Source organism: Oncorhynchus nerka, linkage group LG25 (genome assembly GCF_034236695.1).
Source record: "Oncorhynchus nerka isolate Pitt River linkage group LG25, Oner_Uvic_2.0, whole genome shotgun sequence".
Classification (NCBI taxonomy): domain Eukaryota; kingdom Metazoa; phylum Chordata; class Actinopteri; order Salmoniformes; family Salmonidae; genus Oncorhynchus; species Oncorhynchus nerka.
This window is the reverse complement of record NC_088420.1, coordinates 58,681,926-58,705,763: the sequence shown is the minus strand read 5'-3', so window position 1 is coordinate 58,705,763 and position 23,838 is coordinate 58,681,926. Positions and strand designations below refer to the sequence as shown.

General features: G+C 43.5%; 1 protein-coding gene across 1 annotated transcript in view; it reads left to right on the top strand.

The window, feature by feature from the left end:
• Positions 1-20,304, top strand: part of LOC115109740 (LHFPL tetraspan subfamily member 3 protein-like) — a 72,416-nt gene extending 52,112 nt beyond the window's left edge. Inside the window, exons 2-4 of the mRNA XM_029635034.2 lie at positions 3,701-3,937; positions 17,731-17,755; positions 18,046-20,304. Coding sequence (XP_029490894.1) covers positions 3,701-3,937; positions 17,731-17,744 — 251 coding nt within the window. The 3' untranslated portion in view covers positions 17,745-17,755; positions 18,046-20,304. The remainder of the gene's footprint in view (positions 1-3,700; positions 3,938-17,730; positions 17,756-18,045) is intronic.
• The last annotated feature ends 3,534 nt before the right edge of the window (positions 20,305-23,838 follow it).

The following is a 23,838-nucleotide window of genomic DNA, read 5'->3' as shown; positions in this document are numbered from 1 at the left end:
TGGGGAGCAGTTTACGAGGGCAGAGATGAGAACGGACTATGGCCCCCACAACTCCACCTCACTCACATTAACTACCTCAATCTTGGACACATCCCCACACAGGGAGGCCCATCACTTGCTAGTAAACACTAGCGAGTGATGGGATAAACATCCAATTGCATAGTGGAAGATATTATAATGGCATATATTGTAAGGGGTTGACACCTCTGGAGGGCTGGAGGTATGGCAATATGGGAATTATTCAAAGGCATCTCTGTTCAAGAGATCTGTAATACAGCATGTCGGGGAACCCCCCCTTACCATCAAATCAAATCAAATTGTATTAGTCACATGCGCCGAGTACAACGGGTGTAGGTAGACCTTAGAGTGAAATTCTTACTTACGAGCCCATAACTGACAGTGCAGTTTAAAAAAATATGGATAAGAATAAGAGATAAAATAACAAGTAACTAAAGAGCAGCAGTAAAAAATAACAATATATACAGTAGGGTTCCGGTACAGAATCAATGTGTGGAGGCACCGGTTAGTTGAGGTAGTATGTACATGTAGGTAGAGGTATTTAATGTGACTATGCATAGATGACAACAGAGAGTGAAAGTTATGTGGAAAGGGGGGGTGAATAGTCTGCGTAGCCATTTGACTAGATGTTCAGGAGTCTTATGGCTTGGGGGTAGAAACTGTTTAGAAGCTTCTTGGACATAGACTTGGCGCTCTGGTACTTGGCGCTTAGATATCGTGCACCAGCTGTTGTTTACAAAAATACATAGACCGCCGCCCCTTGTCTTACCAGACGCCGCTGTTCTATCCTGCCTGTACATCGTATAACCAGCCAGCAATATGTTGATATCGTCGTCGTTCAGCCACGACTCCGTGAAGCATAAGATGTTACAGTTTTTAATATCTGTTGGTGGTTTAATCTTCCCAATAACTTGTCCATTTCATTGTCCAAAGTTTTCATGTTTGCGAGCAGAATTGAGGGGAGTGGGGGTATATTTGATCGCCTCCTACTCCTCAGAAGGAAACTCGCCGTCCGGCCTCTCTTTCTCCGCCTCCTCTTCACGCAGATCACTGGGGTCGGGGCCTGTTTCCAAGGGAGCCGTATATCCTCCGCCTTAAGCTTGTCAGAGTCGCGAAAGAAGAAAAAGCATTCTGATAGACCGTGGTGAGTAATAGCAGTCCTGATGTCTAGAAGTTATTTTCGGTCATAAGAGACGGTAGCGGCAACATTTTATACAAAAATAAGTTACAATCAACGCACATAAACAAACAAAAAAACAATCGTTGGGGGCACATAAAACTTCTGCCGCCATTTTACCTTGATGAGGTTCTACCGACTGGACGTCTCTGCGCCCCTTGTTAGCGCATACAGTGCTTGTTTTCGGGACTTCTGAGGGTTGATCCTGTCTAGACTTGAGTTCAGAGAGTATATGAGCGCTATATCCCCAGAAGTAAAAGACTGAACGAGTAATTGAAATAGAACTTAGGGTTACTTAACCTAACCCCGGTTCTCTGATATTAAGAGTGAGGTCTCTTCACGCTTTGTGTAAGAAAGACGACATGTATTTACAAGTGAAGATAAGAGCGGACTACGGCACCTTATATGGGAAGTGGAGTGGTCCACTATTGGCCGTTGCTCCTGTCTGTCTACGACAGACGTTGTGTGATTGGATCTTCCATTCCATCATGAGTGATCTCGACTCATAATACACTGCTCAAAAAAATAAAGGGAACACTTATACAACACAATGTAACTCCAAGTCAATCACACTTCTGTGAAATCAAACTGTCCACTTAGGAAGCAACACTGATTGACAATCAATTTCACATGCTGTTGTGCAAATGGAATAGACAACAGGTGGAAATTATAGGCAATTAGCAAGACACCCCCAATAAAGGAGTGGTTCTGCAGGTGGTGACCACAGACCACTTCTCAGTTCCTATGCTTCCTGGCTGATGTTTTGGTCACTTTTGAATGCTGGCGGTGCTTTCACTCTAGTGGTAGCATGAGACGGAGTCTACAACCCACACAAGTGGCTCAGGTAGTGCAGAATGACCTCCAGCAGGCCACAAATGTGCATGTGTTTGCTCAAACGGTCAGAAACAGACTCCATGAGGGTGGTATGAGGGCCCGACGTCCACAGGCGTTGTTGGGAGGTCATACAGGCACGTGGAGGCCACACACACTACTGAGCCTCATTTCGACTTGTTTTAAGGACATTACATCAAAGTTGGATCAGCCTGTAGTTTGGTTTTCCACTTTAATTTTGAGTGTGACTCCAAATCCAGACCTCCGTTCATTCATTCAGATCTAGGATGTGTTATTTTAGTGTTCCCTTTATTTTTTTGAGCAGTGTATAATAGAACCGGGTTATGTTAAGTTATTTTTAGTATGCAGTTAGACTGCAGCTCTGCAGCAGCATACAGCTCTGCTCTTTCCTTCTCATTATTTTCTTTCACTCTCTGTCTGTTGCTATCCTCTCTCTCTCTCTTTCTGTCACTATCCTCTCTCTCACACACTGTATGTCGCTATCCTCTCTCTCTCTGTCTGGCCTTATCCTTTCTCTCAAACACAAACACTCTGCTTCCTCTCCTTCTCTCTCCTCTCCCTCCTGATGTCTTTCAGGAATATTACCGCAGCTGTACTGTACTCGTGAAGCAAGTAGCTCAGTTGTAGTTAATTTCCCTCTTCTGTAGAACTAAATCATTGTGAGAGGAAGGAGGGGATGAAAGGAGGTCAAAGTACTAAAGGAAAGATTTAGGGAAAGGGAGGAGATGAGAGCATGAGAGTCCAAATTCACATACACATCCTCATTTACACTGTATCATGAAGACAACACACCCACACACCCAGCCAGACACACACACACAAACACCCATATACAGACACAAACAGTGTCAAGGGATGTGAGGGAAGTTGTGGGGGTGAGGAAGTGGAGGAACATGTTGTATTATTAATGTTGAAATGCATTCTGGGTAACTGTGCAGTCAGCTCCTTTTCTACCTTATACTGCCACAGCATCAACTCAAAGACACACACTCTAACGCCTGCACACAAACTCTCACGCACGCACGCACACATGCATGCACACACACACTCTCAAGCACGCGCACACACACAGCACACACACATACATACACCTCATCCAAGTTGAAGATCAGGGAGATTCTTCCCCTTGGGCGAAAACCAAACCGCAATCAAGCCGTAGCTGCTTAATATTGAAGATGGAGAGGCGAAGGGGTGAAAGTCAAATTCAAAGCAGCACATTTGTGCATGGTCTGCGTGTCTCTTCAGTGTGTGTACTATGCATGGAGTTTATGAATATGTCATGTAGCAGAACAAGACTAACTAACAGGCTAGCTCAGCCCGGACTGTCAGTTCACTGACCATCACATCCACTTTCCCCCTGCGAGCTTGCAGATATAAACTCTTGTGGTTCCCAGGAGAGCAGAGGTCTGGGATTGATAGATGAATGCATTAATAGCAAACAGGGTGATGATAGAAGGGCAAAGACTTGGAAAGCACTGGAAATAATATTTGTTTTTTCTCTATCATTCTCTCTCTCTCCTAACCCTCCTTATCCCACTACTTTCCTTTGCTATACCCCTACTCTTCATTTTTCTCTTCCTCTCCTCCCACCTCTCATCCCCTCCTACTCCTCTACTCCGTTCACCCCTTCTCCCCCCTCCTCCTCTCCTCCAGGTGTGTGTCTGGTGATGGGCTGTATAATCTACCCTGATGGCTGGGACAGTGATGAGGTGCGGAGGATGTGCGGTGAGCAGACAGACAAGTACTCCCTGGGAGCGTGCTCCATGCGTTGGGCTTACATCCTGGCTATCATGGGGGTCCTGAATGCCCTCATGCTCTCCTTCCTGGCCTTCGTACTGGGCAACAGGCAGGACGGACTCATGACCGAGGAACTGCTGGCCGAGAGCAAGGGTAATACTGGAGAATAGTCAATGCAGTCCATGAGGACCCGTACACACTATTGCTCCACCATACCTTTATTTGACTAGTTACTTGACAATGTCTTGATCAAAAGTGGTAGGGAACTAACCAAATAAAAGGTATGGTGGAGCAATAGGAGCATTTTGGAGCAAATCATGTGCTGTGCGGTTCCTATAAGGAGTGTAGAAGACACTATGAATACACTGCAAGCAAGCAGCACACAAACAGGACACAGAGACACACACACACACACACTGTCGTGACGTGACTTTCATTAATCTGACGACTGTTATTTATTTCATCAACTAACTATGTTTAATTGATACTCAATTAAATGAATCATGTAACAATTAACTCATTAGGAATTTGGGGCACCAAAGGAAAAGTTGTTTAATGAGTTACCGTTTCCCGAATTAACTAAAGAATATATGGATATCATTACAGTCACTAAATAATCATTTCCTCATATTCTCGTTCTGAACGTCGTAGATCTGCACAAACCCGGGTCTCACTGATCATTCCATACCACACATTGATTTGTTAATTTATTTACTAACACTAAATGATAACATAGGATACACACACACACGGTATAGGTTATTGATTACGACGATAACAAGTCCCTGGCGGTCTAACGCAATATGACACTTGTTACACAAGATGGAGAGTTAAAAGGAGAGAGAAAGAGAAGCAACACTTGGATACATTTGGGAACTATGCTCACAGTCATCGTAATACCATGCCCCGAACTGCCTCTCTTTTGGGCAAGAAGTAATGCATGTATTTACGTGTTGAAGATCTTCATCGGGTATCTCTGCCGGGCCCAGGCCTTCGTGGGCAGGGTTTCACTTGGTGAGGAGGGTTCAATTGGGCCTTCTTATTTCGGATGGCCTTCTCCTTTTGTTCTCTGGAGTAAGTCTCTGATTGTCCACAAGAGTTCACGATGTCCATCGTGTCTGTTTACTTGCACTCGTTCTGGAAGAGTGGTCTCCTGAGGACGGCTAATCAGCCGTGTTCATGATCCCAGATTGGTGAAAGCAGTGTAGGAAACAATGATTTGAAGAGAAGAACCGGATGGTCCTACTTAAAATCACCTTCTTAGATACAGTTCAGTTACTCGACCATAGCATTGATTGTTAAGGGGTTATTTTGTCTTCTTCAACCTCACGTTGCATTCCGGGGTCGTGACTATCGTAGACCTCGCTCAATCTTGTTATACCCTCGGGTAAAACGGGGGGGTTCGTCATTCACACATGCTCTCTGGGCTACTTGGGGGGGGGTAGTTACGAGGCAAGGTATCAGAATTACAATGATCTCGTTACAAAACTAAAATCACAAAAATATTATTTTTATCCTTGATATTTTCTACACAATGTAAAGAATGTAAACCTAATAAACACAGTGTAAAAGCTCTTGAAGTTAAAATGTATTCGTTATAACATGTTTATAATCATTTTAATGACATCACAAAATAGACATACATTTTCAATATTCCATTCGAATGTTGAAATATAATGTCCCAGTGTCCATTGTTTGATGTTGAAGTTTTTAGGCGGCAAACTCTTCTGTAACACAAAGAGACATTCCATTCGCCCACATTAGACCCCAAAAGGAATCATCGGCTGCCTAAAGTTTGCGATTGACGTGAGGTGTCATAAAACCCCCTCATATTGACGCTAATCCACCGTAACCTGATCCTTGGATCCTCACAGGAGAGTCATGACAACACACACACAAGTATTCACACCCCTTTACTTTTTCCACATTTTGTTGAGAATTTAAAGTGGATTACATTGAGATTTTGTGTCACTTATCTACCTACATACAATACACCATAATGTCAAAGTACACATTTCTTTGTAGAACATTTTTAGAAATTAATTAAAATGGGCAATAAGTATCCAACCCCTTTGTTATGGCAAGCCTAAATAAGTTCAGGAGTGAGTCCATGCATAATAAGTTGCATGAACTTATTCCGTGTTCTATAATAGTGGTTCATGTGATTTTTGAATGACTTCACCATCTCTAGAACCCCACACATACCTGTAAGGTCCCTCAATCGAGTAGTGAATTTCAAGCATAGATTCAACCACAAAGACTAGGGAGGATTTTTTAATGTTTCGCAAAGAAGGATACCGATTGGTAGATTTGTAATATCAAGAAAAGCAGATGCTGCGTATCCCTTTGAGCATGGTGAAGTTATGCATTAGGCTTTGGATGGTGTGTCAATACACCCAGTCACTACAAAGATACAGGCTTCCTTCCTAACGCAATACTTACCCTAAATGACATAGTGAAAAGAAAGAAGCTTGTACAGAATACAATTATTCCAAAACATGTATCCTGTTTGCAACAAAGCAATTAAACATGAACTGCGTAACTATGTGTGTATAGGTGTTTTTGAAGACCCCTCTGGCAAGAATGCAGTATTTGTTGTTGTTGATTTGAACATGATATCCAAGAAACCCCAGCTCTCATTGTTATTCGCAGCTGGGATGAAGTAGCATCAACATCCGCTCTGAGACTTTGTGGCTGTGTTATCTAGTGACAAGCCAAAAGTGTCGGGAAATTTGAGACTGTGCGATAACAGCTACGGACAAGATTGAAGATAATTCCATTTGAGCAACAATGTCTTCAGAAAAGGTACACATTTTTTATACATGTTATAATATTTACGTTATCAGCCAGAAAGGTAGATAACGTGAGACAAAGGAAGGGAGAGAGAGAGACACAGCTGCGTGTGAGCTCTAACATTTTTCAGCATGTTGATTTGAAGTTAGATAAACTTGGATTTTACGACAGGGACTTATACAGGATACTACCCTTCACAGCATAACCTTCACTCCAGATTCAAAACTCCAAACCTACAACCTAATTTTGGACAAAATTACCTGGAAGGATTACAACTACCAAGGATTCCTTTTCCCTGGCAAAACAGAGGGCGCTCTGGGAAACAAACAGCACCTGAGGACACCTTCCAACCTGGAACTGAGACAGACCAGATACAACTTCAGTTATCACTGAGGTGTGAAGTGAGAGGTGTTGATGCCTTTGAGCCCAACAAATGTCAGGAGTCTCACAGGTTACCCCACCCAAATCCAGAGGCCTTTGCAGCTCTCTCCCACTGTTCAGAGACCATCCACTGACATTTTATACAAGAAATCTGCCTCCAGAAATAAAAGCTTCTCCGAAGTGGGTGTGACACCTACTCCCGTTGCCTGCTGCACTGCTGCTTGGATTCCACCTGGCGATCTGTTCACCATCTGCCCTGGCCTGTCTCCCCCTGTCTGGTACAGGTACCCCCACCACACTCCCCCTCTCTACCTCTCTACCTCTCTGTTGTGGCGATGTCGTTATATATTTTTCCTTGTGCATTTTGCTATTTTCAAAATGACTCCTGCATGCATTGCTGACAATTCACTTTTTTATTTACCCAACCTGTGGGACAGACTATGTTTGGTCCCACACTCAGGACTCTGACTCTATTGGTTACACAGACTTTTGGCCTCCCATCCTATTCTAACCACCTCTCGCCGGCTTTGTATTCATGTTACCTGATGGAATTGCTGTACAGTAGCATCATGTTGCCATCTAATGAACATTCAAATGTCATAAATCAACACTGCAGAGCTCTCCCTGTCCTCTGCAGTGCCTTGATTGTATTACTGTTGATGATATCTGGAAATGTGCATGTACACCCTGTCCTATCTACTGTTGCTAGCCCAAATTCTGATATATGCTTCATTGATTTCTGCTCTCGTAAAAGCCTGGGTTTTCTGCACATTAACACTAGAAGCTTATTACCTAAAATGGATCAATTGAAAGTGTGGGTTCACAGCTCCAATATGTTGGAGACGTGGTTAAGGAAGAGTGTTTTGGATACTGATGCTAAACTTTCTGGTTATAACCTTTTTTGGCAAGACAGATCTTCCAAAGGTCGGAGAGTGGCAATCTTTACCAAGGATCACCTTCAGTGCTTGGTTGTCTCCACCAAGTCTGTCCTCAAACAATTTGATTTACTGGTTTTAAGGAATACACTTTAAAAGAGCTCTACTTTGACTGTTGCTGGGTGTTATCATCCTCCATCAGCACCGGCCTATACCCTACCTGCCCTAAGCTCTCTCCTGGCCCCTTGCACTAAGTCTGAATTTGTCCTGATAGGTGACTTAAAATGGGACATGCTTAAACTTGACCCCCCCCCCCCCCACAGAAAATCTGGGTCAGATGGTTTAGACCCTTTCTTCTTTAAGGTTGCTGCCCCTATCATCACCAAGCCCATCTCTCCTCTCTGGGGAGGTCCCCATTGCTTGGAAGGCAGCCACGGTGCATCCTTTATTTAAAGGGGGAGATCAAGCTGATCTTATGTTATAGGCCTATTTCTATTTTGCCCTGTATATCAAACATGTTGGAAAAACTGACTGTCTTTCTTGATTGTATTCTCTCTGGTAGGCAATCTGGTTTCCGCTCAGGTTATGTTTGTGTCACTGCGAATTTAAGGGTCCTCAATGTCGTCACCATTGCCCTTGATTCTAAGCAATATTGTGCTGCTATTTTTATTGACTTGGCCAAATCTTTTGATATGGTAGACCACTCCATTATTTGGGCCGGCGAAGGAGTATTGGTGTCTCTGAGGGGTCTTTGGCCTGGTTTGCTATCTACCTCTCTCAAAGAGTTTAGTGTATAAGTCAGAAAATCTGCCGTTTCAGACACTGCCTGTCACCAAGGGAGTACCCCAAGGCTCGATCCTAGGCCCCACGCTCTTCTCAATTTACATCAAAAACATAGCTCAGGCATTAGGAAGCTCTCTCATCCATTTATATGCAGATGATACAGTCTTATACTCAGCTGGCCCCTCCCCGGATTATGTGTTAAATGCTCTACACCAAAGCTTTCTTAGTGTCCAACAAGCTTTTTCTGCCCTTAACCTTGTTCTGAACACCTCCAAAACAAAAGGTCATGTGGTTTGGTAAGAAGAATGCCCCTCACCCCACAGGTGTGATAACTACCTCTGAGGCTTTAGAGCTTGAGGTAGTCACCTCATACAAGTACTTGGGAGTATGGCTAGACTGTACACTGTCCTTCTCTCAGCACATATCAAAGCTGCAGGCTAAAGTTAAATCTAGACTTGGTTTCCCCTATCGTATTTGCTCCTCTTTCACTCCAGCTGCCAAACTAACCCTGATTCAGATGACCATCAGTACCCATGCTAGATTACGGAGAAGTAATTTATAGATCGGCAGGTAAGGGTGCTCTCGAGCGGCTAGATGTTCTTTACTATTCGGCCATCATATTTGCCACCAATGCTCCTTACAGGACACATCACTACACTCTAAACTCTTCCGTAAACTGGTCATCTGGCCACTGGTTGATGGTTATTTTTTTTTTTTTTACTTTGGCCTCACTCCACCCTATCTGACATATCTACTACAGCTCTCATCCTCCACATACAACACCCATTCTGCCAGTCACATTCTGTTTAAGGTCCCCAAAGCACACACATCCCTGGGTCACTCATCTTTTCAATTCAATGCAGCTAGCGACTGGAACGAGCTGCAACAAACACTCAACCTGGACAGTTTTATCTCTTCATTCAAAGCCTCAATCATGGAGACTCTTACTGACTGTTGTAGCCGCTTTGCGATGTATTGTTGTCTCTACCTTCTTGCCCTTTGTGCTGTTGTCTGTGCCTAATAATTTTGTACCCTGCTACCATGTTGCGCTGCTGCTATGTTGTGTTGCTACCATGTTGTTGCCATGTTGTGTTGCTACCATGCTGTGTTGTCGTGTGTTGCTGACAGGCTGTTGTTGTCTGAGGTCTCTATTTATGTAGTGTTGTGTTGTCTCTCTTGTCGTGGTGTGTGTTTTGTCCTATATTTTTATATATTTATTAGTATTTTTAATCCCAGCCCCCATCCTCACAGGAGGCCTTTTATTTTGCCTTTTGGTAGGCTATCCTTGTAAATAAGAATTTAGAAGGACAGCCTTAACCTTTATTTCCTAGTTAAATAAAGGTTCAATTAAAAAAATAGCCATTTCAAGGTAGCTAGCTAACTTAGTTATTTGTAGCTAGCTACATGGTTGATAATCGCTACCATGAGTTTCCCTGCCTGGTGCAAGTTAACAATATGACCAGTGCCGACCTGTCATTCAGGGCTCTGCCCCAGATGTTTATATATATATATATATATATATTGGCCTGTTTTGCATGTTATTTTCGGAATAATACGTGTCACAAAACAGTTTGCAAACAATGTAAAAAATAAATAAATAGATATATCATACAAACATTGTCTCTTTTTTGCCCTCTTGACTAAGGCAGCTCCAAAAGGGAGGTGTTTCAGCCTAGGTTAGTGCTTTTTGTGGTGGTGGGGGAGCCAGCGGAATATACGGAGCATATGGCTTGGTAATGTTCTATAGTTGCGCCGTGATTGGCTCAGTGTTCTGTCACTCATGAGGACACTACATCACCTCAGAATTTACGGGGAGAGCTCTACAATTCTAGCCTCTTTGGTGCTGCCATAGAGTTACATTAGAAGTGTCCATCCAAGAGGCTCAAGGTCATTGGGCACAGATAAAATGATGTCAAATCACGTTATATCTAGAGAAGCTTTGATTGGACTGATCAACATCATTCTTTCAAAATCTTAGCTAGCAAGCTAGCAGTCATCATCATGAATCAAGTTGACAATCTACTGGCAAATCCTTTTCAATCCTTGTCATATGAAGAGAAATAATGAGAAATGCCCATGTTCTGAATTCTGTCACTGTACATTTCAAAAGTGCCCATTCATGTCTTAATCGAAATTATGGATTGCCTCTAATCTACTCGTCGTCCCCTTATGTCATAGTTTGTTCATCTCAATTGTCTGTAGAAACCACATTTGTTTAAACAAGTCAGCCATATCAGCTATGTTTTTTTTAAAGGCAGTAAATGAGGCTGAATGAACTGTTTCACTGCTAGACAAGTCTCCGCTGATAGCCAGGTGTAGCAGTGGTAAGGTGTGGTCAGCTTTATGTAGGCCCTAACAGTTTATGGGCACCGTTTGTTACCATTATACTGCAATGAATGTATTGTTTAGTGATGCGTTGTGTGGTGGCTTTGATTTACAAGATTTACATGCTTTAATCACCACTGAAAATGATGATAGCTTTAGTACATTAGTTATCACACTTTCATAAAAAAAGCTGTGTAAAAGGAAGAATTTTGACTGTCATAGCTCTTTATGGAAAATAACCTTGGATTTGGCAAGTCCTTTGCCTTTCTCAGACTCCTATACTAGCTAGCTAGCTAATAATATTATGGGCATGGCTCCTTGTCTTGATTCTTGAGAGCTATGGCTATGAAGGTGTGTATTACAGTACAACGGTTTGATTTGTTTGATCGTAGCTAGCTACATAGCTAGCTACATAGCCGTCTCTGTATCAAAGATAATTGTGTAGTCTAAAGTGATTTTCTAGGTTACCTAGCCAGCTATTGTCGTTCTTTTAACGCAACGTAACGTAATCAACACTACTAGCTAGCCAGCTAGCCCCCGAATCAACAACGCAGCCACTGCCAGCTAGCCTACTTCAGCAGTACTGTATCATTTTTAATCATTTTAGTCAATAAGATTCTTGCTACGTAAGCTCAACTTTCTGAACATTCGAGACGTGTAGTCCACTTGTCATTCCAATCTCCTTTGCATTAGCGTAGCCTCTTCTGTAGCCTGTCAACTATGTGTCTGTCTATCCCTGTTCTCTCCTCTCTGCACAGACCATACAAACGCTCCACACCGCGTGGCCGCGGCCACCCTAATCTGGTGGTCCCCGCGCGCACAACCCACGTGGAGTTCCAGGTCTCCGGTAGCCTCTGGAACTGCCGATCTGCAGCCAACAAGGCAGAGTTCATCTCAGCCTATGCCTCCCTCCAGTCCCTCGACTTCTTGGCACTGACGGAAACATGGATCACCACAGATAACACTGCTACTCCTACTGCTCTCTCTTCGTCCGCCCACGTGTTCTCGCACACCCCGAGAGCTTCTGGTCAGCGGGGTGGTGGCACCGGGATCCTCATCTCTCCCAAGTGGTCATTCTCTCTTTCTCCCCTTACCCATCTGTCTATCGCCTCCTTTGAATTCCATGCTGTCACAGTTACCAGCCCTTTCAAGCTTAACATCCTTATCATTTATCGCCCTCCAGGTTCCCTCGGAGAGTTCATCAATGAGCTTGATGCCTTGATAAGCTCCTTTCCTGAGGACGGCTCACCTTTCACAGTTCTGGGCGACTTTAACCTCCCCACGTCTACCTTTGACTCATTCCTCTCTGCCTCCTTCTTTCCACTCCTCTCCTCTTTTGACCTCTCCCTCTCACGTTCCCCCCCTACTCACAAGGCAGGCAATACGCTCGACCTCATCTTTACTAGATGCTGTTCTTCCACTAACCTCATTGCAACTCCCCTCCAAGTCTCCGACCACTACCTTGTATCCTTTTCCCTCTCGCTCTCATCCAACACTTCCCACACTGCCCCTACTCGGATGGTATCGCGCCGTCCCAACCTTCGCTCTCTCTCCCCGCTACTCTCTCCTCTTCCATCCTATCATCTCTTCCCTCTGCTCAAACCTTCTCCAACCTATCTCCTGATTCTGCCTCCTCAACCCTCCTCTCCTCCCTTTCTGCATCCTTTGACTCTCTTATGTCCCCTATCCTCCAGGCCGGCTCGGTCCTCCCCTCCCGCTCCGTGGCTCGACGACTCATTGCGAGCTCACAGAACAGGGCTCCGGGCAGCCGAGCGGAAATGGAGGAAAACTCGCCTCCCTGCGGACCTGACATCCTTTCACTCCCTCCTCTCTACATTTTCCTCTTCTCTCTCTGCTGCTAAAGCCACTTTCTACCACTCTAAATTCCAAGCATCTGCCTCTAACCCTAGGAAGCTCTTTGCAACCTTCTCCTCCCTCCTGAATCCTCCTCCCCCTCCCCCTCCTCCCTCTCTGCAGATGACTTCGTCAACCATTTTGAAAAGAAGGTCGACGACATCCGATCCTCGTTTGCTAAGTCAAACGACACCGCTGGTTCTGCTCACACTGCCCTACCTTGTGCTCTGACCTCTTTCTCCCTCTCTCTCCAGATGAAATCTCGCGTCTTGTGACGGCCGGCCGCCCAACAACCTGCCCGCTTGACCCTATCCCCTCCTCTCTTCTCCAGACCATTTCCGGAGACCTTCTCCCTTACCTCACCTCGCTCATCAACTCATCCCTGACCGCTGGCTACGTCCCTTCCGTCTTCAAGAGAGCGAGAGTTGCACCCCTTCTGAAAAAACCTACACTCGATCCCTCCGATGTCAACAACTACAGACCAGTATCCCTTCTTTCTTTTCTCTCCAAAAGTCTTGAACGTGCCGTCCTTGGCCAGCTCTCCCGCTATCTCTCTCAGAATGACCTTCTTGATCCAAATCAGTCAGGTTTCAAGACTAGTCATTCAACTGAGACTGCTCTTCTCTGTATCACGGAGGCGCTCCGCACTGCTAAAGCTAACTCTCTCTCCTCTGCTCTCATCCTTCTAGACCTATCGGCTGCCTTCGATACTGTGAACCATCAGATCCTCCTCTCCACCCTTTCCAAGTTGGGCATCTCCGGCGCGGCCCACGCTTGGATTGCGTCCTACCTGACAGGTCGCTCCTACCAGGTGGCGTGGCGAGAATCCGTCTCCTCACCACGTGCTCTCACCACTGGTGTCCCCCAGGGCTCTGTTCTAGGCCCTCTCCTATTCCCGCTATACACCAAGTCACTTGGCTCTGTCATAACCTCACATGGTCTCTCCTATCATTGCTATGCAGACGACACACAATTAATCTTCTCCTTTCCCCCTTCTGATGACCAGGTGGCGAATCGCATCTCTGCATGTCTGGCAGACATATCAGTGTGGATGACGGATCACCACCTCAAGCTGAACCTCGGCAAGACGGAGCTGCTCTTCCTCCCGGGAAGGACTGCCCATTCCATGATCTCGCCATCACGGTTGACAACTCCACTGTGTCCTCCTCCCAGAGCGCTAAGAACCTTGGCGTGATCCTGGACAACACCCTGTCGTTCTCAACTAACATCAAGGCGGTGGCCCGTTCCTGTAGGTTCATGCTCTACAACATCCGCAGAGTACGACCCTGCCTCACACAGGAAGCGGCGCAGGTCCTAATCCAGGCACTTGTCATCTCCCGTCTGGATTACTGCAACTCGCTGTTGGCTGGGCTCCCTGCCTGTGCCATTAAACCCCTACAACTCATCCAGAACGCCGCAGCCCGTCTGGTGTTCAACCTTCCCAAGTTCTCTCACGTCACCCCGCTCCTCCGCTCTCTCCACTGGCTTCCAGTTGAAGCTCGCATCCGCTACAAGACCATGGTGCTTTCCTATGGAGCTGTGAGGGGAACGGCACCTCAGTACCTCCAGGCTCTGATCAGGCCCTACACCCAAACAAGGGCACTGCGTTCATCCACCTCTGGCCCGCTCAGCCCAGTCAAAACTGTTCGCTGCTCTGGCCCCCCAATGGTGGAACAAACTCCCTCACGACGCCAGGACAGCGGAGTCAATCACCACCTTCCGGAGACACCTGAAACCCCACCTCTTTAAGGAATACCTAGGATAGGATAAAGTAATCCCTCTCACCCCCCCCCCCCCTTAAAAGATTTAGATGCACTATTGTAAAGTGGCTGCTCCACTGGATGTCATAAGGTGAATGCACCAATTTGTAAGTCGCTCTGGATAAGAGCGTCTGCTAAATGACTTAAATGTAAATGTAAATGTATTGATTGTAAAAGTGTAATTTTGACTATCATAGCTCTCCATTCATAGAAAATAACATTGGCTTTGGCATGCATTCAATCCTTTGTCCTTCTGACTCCTAGCTATAATAGTTCGCTAATAACATCACTGAGAAAACCAGTCACTCATTGTGCACACCACAAAATGTAGTGGGAAAATCTGACCCTACTGGGAAAATGAATATCAGTGAATACAGCAGTTCTCAGGCAAGCTGGGGGCGCACTATTGTCACTGTTGCATCACTTTGGATGACCACTAGCGACTTACACGGAACCAAAACCAGCTGCGTGCGTGCGCCATAGTGCATACATTTATTTTGTCCCCCGAAACGAGAAAACAACACGCAAGTTAAATATATCAAAACAAGGTCGAAAAGCATTAAACATTTATGGCAATTTAGCTAGTTAGCTTGCACTTGCTAGCTAATTTGTCCTGGGATATAAACATTAGGTTGTTATTTAACCTGAAATGCACAAGGTCCTCTACTCTGACAATTAATCCACACATAAAACGGTCAACCGAATCATTTCTAGTCATCTCTCCTCCTTCCATGCTTTTTCATCTTTGAACTTATATGGTGATTGGCATCTAAACTTTCATAGTATTACCACGACGAACGGAAAAACAGTTAGTCTTTAAATCACCCACGCGGGTTTAACCAATGAGGAGATGGGAGAGGCAGGACTTGCAGCGAGATCTGCGTCAGAAATAGGAATGACTTCTATTTTAGCCCTTGGCAACGCAGACGCTCGTTGACGTGCGTGAGCAGTGTGGTTGCAATTTTGCAACGCGAGCGGTGTAGTCAGGGTATTAGTGGAGCTTTTGAACATTAAAAAAATACAAAAAGTTACATATTGCAGCTTTAAGTACTACTGCAAAACATGTGGCAACTAAACTTACTTTTTGTCTTGAATACAAAGCGTTATGTTGTGGCCAAATCCAACTGATTACTACTGTTCATATTTTCCAGCATCATGTTATGGGTATGTTTGTCATCGACAAGGACTAGGGAGGTATTTTTAGGATAACATTTTTAATAATGCAGCCATAAACATAAACAAATCCTAGAGGAAAACCTGATTCAGTCTGCTTTCCAACAGATGCTGGGAGACAAATTCACCTTTCAGCAGGGTAATAACCGAAACACAAGGTCAAATCTACACTGGAGTTTCTCACCAAGACGACTTTGAATGTTCCTGAGTGGCCTACTTACAGTTTTGACTTAAATTGGCCTGAAAATCAAATGGCTGTCTAGCAATGATCCACAATCAAGTTGACAGAGTTTGAAGAATTTTTTAAAGAATAATGATAAGAAGAAAAAAAGTGTAGTATGTGTTTCAATGAGACTTCTGCAATTTCTCTTTCTCTCTCTCACACACACACACACACACACACACACCTTTATGGTAAAGTGGCCAGACGGAAGCCACTCCTCAGTAAAATAAACATGACAGCCCGCTTGGAGTTTTTCAACAGGCACCTAAAGGATTCTCAGACCATGAGAAACAAGATTATCTGGTACAATTTTTTATATTGATCTCTTTGCCCTGAATGCCAAGCGTCATGTCTGAAGGAAACCTGACACCATCCCTACGATGAAGCATGGTGATGGCAGCATCATGCTTGTGGAGATGTTTTTCAGCGGCAGGGAATGGGAGACTGGTCCAGAGTGCTCAGGACCTCAGACTGGGGCTTAGGTTTACCTTCCAACAGGACAATGACCCTAAGCACACACCCAAGACAATGCAGGAGCGGCTTTGGGAAAAGTCTCTGAATGTCCTTGAGTGGTCCAGCCAGAGCCTGGACTTTAACCCGATCTGGAGAGACCTGAAAATAGCTGTGCAGCGATGCTACCCATCCAAACTGACAGAGCTTGAAAGGGATCTGCAGAGGAGATTGGGAGAAACTACCCAAATCAGGAGTGCCAAACTTGTAGTGTCATACCCAAGAAGACTCAAGGCTGTATTCGCTGCCGAAGGTGCTTCAACAAAGTACTGGGTAAAGGGTCTGAATAGTTATGTAAATGTAATATCATATGGAAAGTTGTTTTTTTAAGTATAAATTTGATGAGGCAAAAAATTGATGGGATTGATGAGGCAAAACAAATATTTCATTGATTTTAGAACAAGGCTGTAACGTAACAAAATGTGGAAAAAGTCAAGGGGTCTGAATACTTCCCAAATGCATTGGGGCGGCAGGGTAGCCAAGTGGTTAGAGCGTTGGAATAGTAACCGAAAGGTTGCAAGTTCGAATCCCCGAGCTGACAAGGTATAAATCTGTCATTCTGCCCCTGAACAGGCAGTTAACCCACTGTTCCTAGGCTGTCATTGAAAATAAGAATTTGTTCTTAACTGACCTAGTAAAATGAAGGTTAAAAAAAAGTACTGTATATGTAAAATGATTCATGTAATACCAGATACATGCACAAATATTCCCTTATAGGTACAGTTTTAAACATTCTCACATCTTCCTATCGTTTTACATTTATCAGATTACCCACTCCTAATGTTGAAGTTTAAACACTGAGGTAACCACTAATGCTCAGGCACTATTTAACAGAAAAACATTTACTATAAAAAGCTTATTCTGAACAGTTCTATGTAGAACTGTTCTTTCTTCCCAAATAATCGCCAAACAATGCTTTCTTCCAAAAGGGGTTCTTCAGATGAAAATGGTTCTTGATAGAGCTCTATCCTTACGCAAACGACCCCGTTGGGGAATGGGATCCCTGTGTAGGTTTTAATGGAACCAGACAACAGAGTGAGTGAGTGAGTGAGTGAGTGAGTGAGTGAGTGAGTGAGTGAGTGTGAGAGAGAGAGAGAGAGCGAGGTTAATTGCAGAAGTATCATTGGCATACTACACTCATGTGACACACAATGCTGGTTGTTATAGATACTACACACACCACTTATCAGTGTGTTTTTGCTAAAACAATCTATTTTTCTCTCTCCCCCACTGGCTCTACACCTCTCCCCTTCTCTTCTCACACAGAAGCTGGGAATGCCTAAAACATCCATAGGTAAGTGATCCAAAATACAGTGAAACTGCCCTCACTGACAAACTACATTTTGGCTCCCAAAAACGTATCTATGATTTCAATTAGCAGTGGCGGCCACGTCGCATAAAACTATCATGACCTATTTAATTGAATATGATTCCAACTGGCTTGATTGGCATGGAAATGTAATATATGTCCTCACTGTGCTATTGTGGGACTACAGAGGAAATGGGTCCTAAATTGAAATGTCTGTGCATAAACAATTTCATTTGTCACACCCTAACCATGTCCCCTTTATTTCTCCCCCCCAGGTGTGTTTCCTAGTGTGTGTGTTCACCGCTCATCACTCTCCAGCTTTTTACCCATCATCCCCAGAAGAGGACAGCACACAATGGCTGTGGGAGAGAGAAGAAAGAGAGAGGGGGGAGAAAGGAGGGAAGAGGAGGAGAAATGGATAGCTATGGAACTAGACGCCTCCACTCCATTCACACTTGCACGTTCACATTGTAATATTCCACCCCTCACCCTCTAGTTTATAATATATACTGTATCTGCCAATGATATGTACATACGTGTGTCTTTGTTGTCCGTCCTGCTCATAGTCCTAGCCCTATCGAGAGTCTCTACCCCACACTACTCCCTTATCACTGAGCCTGTAGAACCCCAACAGAGACTGACAACCCTTACACAACCGATAATCAACCAAGACAGGGACAGCGACTTTGACTGAGCAACTGAAGACGTATGGATTATCTGCAAGAATGTGGATGGGTTGTACTATGTTGAAGTATTATACTGATACAAATACACAAACACGGTAGTACAGTTCACACATACATAAATGCACGTGGGTGAGCAAATACACACACACACACATCTAAAGTCACACGTGAATACATATCCTTAGACTTTAACCTTGTAATAAATCCATACGCTAACACGTTGAGCAACAGTAGATATTGTATATTAGTGTACAATGCCATCTCCTGAGTATGTGTTTATGTTTTAGTTGTGAAAAGGAAATTACCTATTCTCATCTAATATTGGGTGTAAATTTACGATATCTCAAAATAATGTGTGAACTCTTACAAACAAAACCTATCCCTCCTCCTCATTCTCCCCCTCTTCCTCAAAAGCCGTCTTTACTAGAGCACTGTTGTCTAACGTGAGTGGCTACAGTTACTGTATATAGATAATTAATTCTAGTTTTACAAAGTTGGGGCTGAAATATATGTATAAATACTCAAATATAAAAGAAGCACTGTTGTTGGAATTCAGTTTGTTACTCCATTTCAAGCGTACGTCGTCGATGCCCAGCTCAGTTCGTTTTGCACACTACTTGCATTTGAGGAGAATCTCAAAGTTTTGTAGTTTGTGGTATGGTATATTCTTATTCACTGTGATGGGGGAGGTATTTGACTGTATGTCTGCTCCATATCTTGTAGCTGTTGGGTGAATGCGTGTTTGTATGAGTGTGAATGTAGGGGGGTGGGGGTGGGTTGGTTCTTCTATCCTTGGGCTCTAAAATCCCCAAAAGTCTCCATGACAGTAAAATAAGGAAAATTGTCCACAGGGGGGACACTTCCCATGTCCCCATGAGAACAAAGGCTATGTTAGGTTTAAGGTTAGGGTTATATTTGTGTTAGCGGTTAGGAGTTAGGTTTTGGGTTAAGGAAAATATGATTTTTAATGGAAATCAATTTTAGGTCCCCACGAGGATAGAAGAACAAAACCTGTGTGTGTTTTTTAAATGCACCTTTTTAATGTACCAACACACCAGCCTCGTCTCATAAGGACTCTTATACTATATAGTCCTGAACATACAAATGTATTTATTTCCCTCTCTCTTGATCTCTCGCTCTTTCTCCATCTCATTCTCTCTCTATTGCACACTCCCTCTCTCTCCCCCTTTCCAGCTGTCTCTCTCTTTCTATCTCTCTCTGTTTCTCATGTTTTTCGAATGAGTGTGTTTGTCAAATTAACCTTTTTAATGTACCAACACATCAACTCTCTCTCTCTTCCATGTTTTTTCAGTATGAGTATGTTTGTTAAATGCACCTTTTTAATGTACCAACACACCAGCCTCATCTCATAACGAGTCTTATACTATGTAGTCATGTACATATTTATTCATTTCCCTCTCTTGATCGCTCACTTTCTTTCTCTCTCATGTCTCTTTTTCAGTATGTATTCATAATTCATTATGGGGACGTGCAGGTAATATTAATTGTGGAGAGGGACATATATAATAATTGATTGATTGATTAATCTAGAAGGCCTGGTGAGGTTATTTAAGTCCTATACCTCCATCATGAGCTGAGGGGAGGAAGAGCAAAAAGAGGGGGAGGAGAAAGGGGATGAATATGAGGAGCTAATAGTGTTAATACTGTAGGAACGAAAGGCCTGTCCCAGCCTCTTCTGTATGTATTTATGTACCACCAATGTAAATATAAATATATTACAGATACCAAACATTAAGCAAATACATGGACGAGAAGGGTAACCGCAATGGAATAAACAAAGTTATTATAAAGAATATATGAATATGATTAATAAAGGTTTTCACTGTAGAACAATGGTGTGTTTGCCCAGTGTTTTTTCATGGATTTGCATAGATTTTGTGGGCAGTACTGATCACTGGGGGCTCCCGAGTTGGCGCAGCGGTCTAAGGCATTGCATCCCAGTGCTAGAGGTGTCACTACAGACTCTGGTTCGATTCCAGGCTGTATCACATCTGGTCCCAAAGGGCGGTGCACAATTGGCGCAGCGTCGTCGGGTTTGGCCGAGATAGCCCGTCATTGTAAATAAGAATTTGTTCTTAACTGACTTGCCTAGTTAAATAAAATCATGTTATGGGACCTTTGGCACCCTATGCTGTCTAGTTATAGAAACGAGCACTAGCACAGCTTATCATGAAGTATTCTAACTCAGGCCAGCAGAACCTTGAGACTTCCTTAATATTAGAGATCGGGCCAATATGGCCTCCCATAGCATCAGCAATCCAGGGATTATATACATAATTGATGTAAACAGGGTAAGAAAACTGTACACTTGCGTGTCTGTTCGACATAAAACAGACACAGTGCATATACAGCTTATCACGCAAGTGTACAATTATGTATATAATCCCTGGATTGCTGATGCTATGGGAGGCCATATTGCATGATCTCTAATATCAAGGTTCTGCTGACCTGAGTTAGAATACTTCATGATGAAATGTAGACTATAGTATTTACCAAGAGAGTTTTCATCTATATTTTTCAGCTGTCTATTTACCACCACAAACCAATGCTGCATTGTTGGGAAGGGCCCGTAAGTAAGCATTTCACTGTAATTCTACCCCGGTTGTTTACAAAGCATGTGAAAATTAAAATGTAATTATAAAATATTTACCATGGTGGATAAGTGCCAAGATAGAGGTGCAGTGGCTTCAAAACAGCGCCTCCTGTCAGTCATCTAGTGTATATGCACTTTGTGTACAAAACAAGAAAAACACTTTTTCTAATGTTGAGTTGCACTCTCCAACCCCCTTTTTCCCACAGAACAGCCTTAATTCGTTGGGGCATGGAGTCTACAAGGTGTCGAAGGTGTTCCACAGGAATGCTGGCCCACGTTGACGCCAATGCTTCCCACAGTTGTGTCAAGTTGACTGGATGTCATATGGGTTGTGGACCATTCTTGATAAACACAGGCAGAAAGAGCTGTTATCTTTGTGTATGAGGATATGCTACCTTTGAAACATAGGTGTGTGAGTGTGTGCGCTTGAAACATAGGTACTGGACCACAGACTGACAGACTCATGATCACATAGCAATACTGCAGGAACTCATGTAGGTTCCTCAATCTCAGAATCAATACAATTTAACAGTGGGACTAGGCAGGGGACCCCGAGGGGTGCACGTTTTGGTTTTTGCCCTAGCACTACACACACAGCCGATTCAAATAATCAAAGCTTGATAATGAGTTGATCATTTGAATCAGCTGTGTAGTGATACAGCAAAGAAACTAAATATGCAACCCTTTGGGTCCCGAGGACCGAGTTAGGGAAACACTGCTATAGCCATGTCTGTCGTGTCCGTTTATGACTGCATGTCTGAGCGGCAAAAGCCCAGACCACCTTAGAGAATGTAAACTATGAAGCAGAGCACATGCAATGGAATTGTTCAGTCAATCAATTTAAGAAATAGCTTCAACCGGAGATTAGCAGTGAGTCTGAGATCAACTTCACAACTTGTCACAAGGTATTCTGTTTCACAGAAAAGGTCTGTCATGTGAAGTCGATTTGAATGGTTTGTTTGTTTATGTCAGAGAGAGAGAGAGAGAGATTATATCGAGCAGCTTTCAGCGCTTGTGGGGATACTATGCTTTATTTATTTATTTTAATTGTTACAGTAGGCTTACTTTTTATGTTCTCTGTAGGCCTGCCCTAACTACATGTACAGTGGTTGCTCCGCTAAACGTTTTTCAATTATGCTGCGGGATTTAGAGGTAATTTGTGGTTTAGTACAGTGCTCTGCATCACTACTTCATTGCTCCAGACCAGCGCAAGGGGGAGTTAGAGCACTGATTATGCTTTTGGGTCCCAAGGCAGCTGTCTACTGTTGTCTCTGATTGAGAACCATACTTAGGTAGCCTTTTCCCACCTGTGTCTTGTGGGTAGTTATTTTCTGTTTTGTGTGTCTGCACCAGACAGAACTGTTTCGTTTGTTCCGCTTTGTTCTTTTTTGTTCTGGTGTTCAGTTTTATTAAAAATCATGAACATGTACCACACTGCACATTGGTCCTCTTCTTCAAACAGCTGTTACACACGACTTCAGTATTTCTTACGAAAACTGTTGTTACTCTAAGGTTTTTATTCTAAGAGAAACTTAGACTACAATTAGATGTGGAAATGTTAGGATTATTTTGCTCTTACTGTAGCACTGTAGCCTACTACCAACCAGTAACATTTGTATAGAGCCTGAGTGGCGCAGTGTTCTAAGACAATGCGTCTCAGTGCAAACTACATTGCTATGACCGGGAGACCCATGAGGCGAAGGAAGGCTTTTGGTTCCCTCTAAAAACAGAAATATATCATTATAAATAACAAACTGACCTTATTTACCAATTAGTAACTATGTCTCACCCCTTGTTCAAGAATGGACTTTTTCTTGTTCATTTTACGTTATTTGAAAACAAAATAATCTCCAAAATATTCTTATTTAAATTTTGGGGGATTATTATTCATTTAGAATTACAGTGTATATATATATATATATATATATAGACACACACTACCGTTCAGAAGTTTGGGGTCACTTAGAAATGTCCTTGTTTTTGTTTGAGAAACAGACACCTCACAAGTCCTCAACTGGCAGCTTCATTACATAGTACCCGCAAAACACCAGTCTCAACGTCAACAGTGAAGAGGCGACTCAGAGTTCCTCTGTCCATTTTGCCCATTTTTATTGGCCAGTCTGAGATTGGGCTTTTTTTCTTTGCAACTCTGCCTAGAAGGCCAGCATCCCGGAGTCACCTCCTCACTGTTGACGTTGAGACTGGTGTTTTGCAGGTACTATTAAAGGATCAGCCCCTTTTTTTCAATTTTCGCCTAAAATGACATACCCAAATCTAACTGCCTGTAGCTCAGGCCCTGAAGCAAGGAGATGCATATTATTGGTACCATTTGAAAGGAAACACTGAAGTTTAAGGAAACGTGAAAGGAATGTAGTAGAATAGATCTGGTAAAGGCTAATACAAAATCTTGCCTACCCTTTGGATTATAATACATTTCTGAGACTCAAACCATCTGCCTTCCGTGTCTGCATCTGGGTCTCGCCTTGTGCCCTGATATATTTGGAGATTTCATTTTCAAATAACCTAAAGTGAGGGAGGAAAAAGGCCATTCTTGAACATGGTGTGAGACATTCTTGCTAATTTGTGAATAAAGCCAATATGTTATTTAGATTGATTTATTTATGTTTTTAGAGGGAGAGAAACCAAAAGCCCACCGTCCCCTCATGGGTTTCCCAGTCACAGCTGGCAACGGGTATCGAACCAGCATCTGTAGCAACGCAGTTTGCACTGAGATGCAGTGTCTTAGACCGGGAGGCCCCACCCACAAT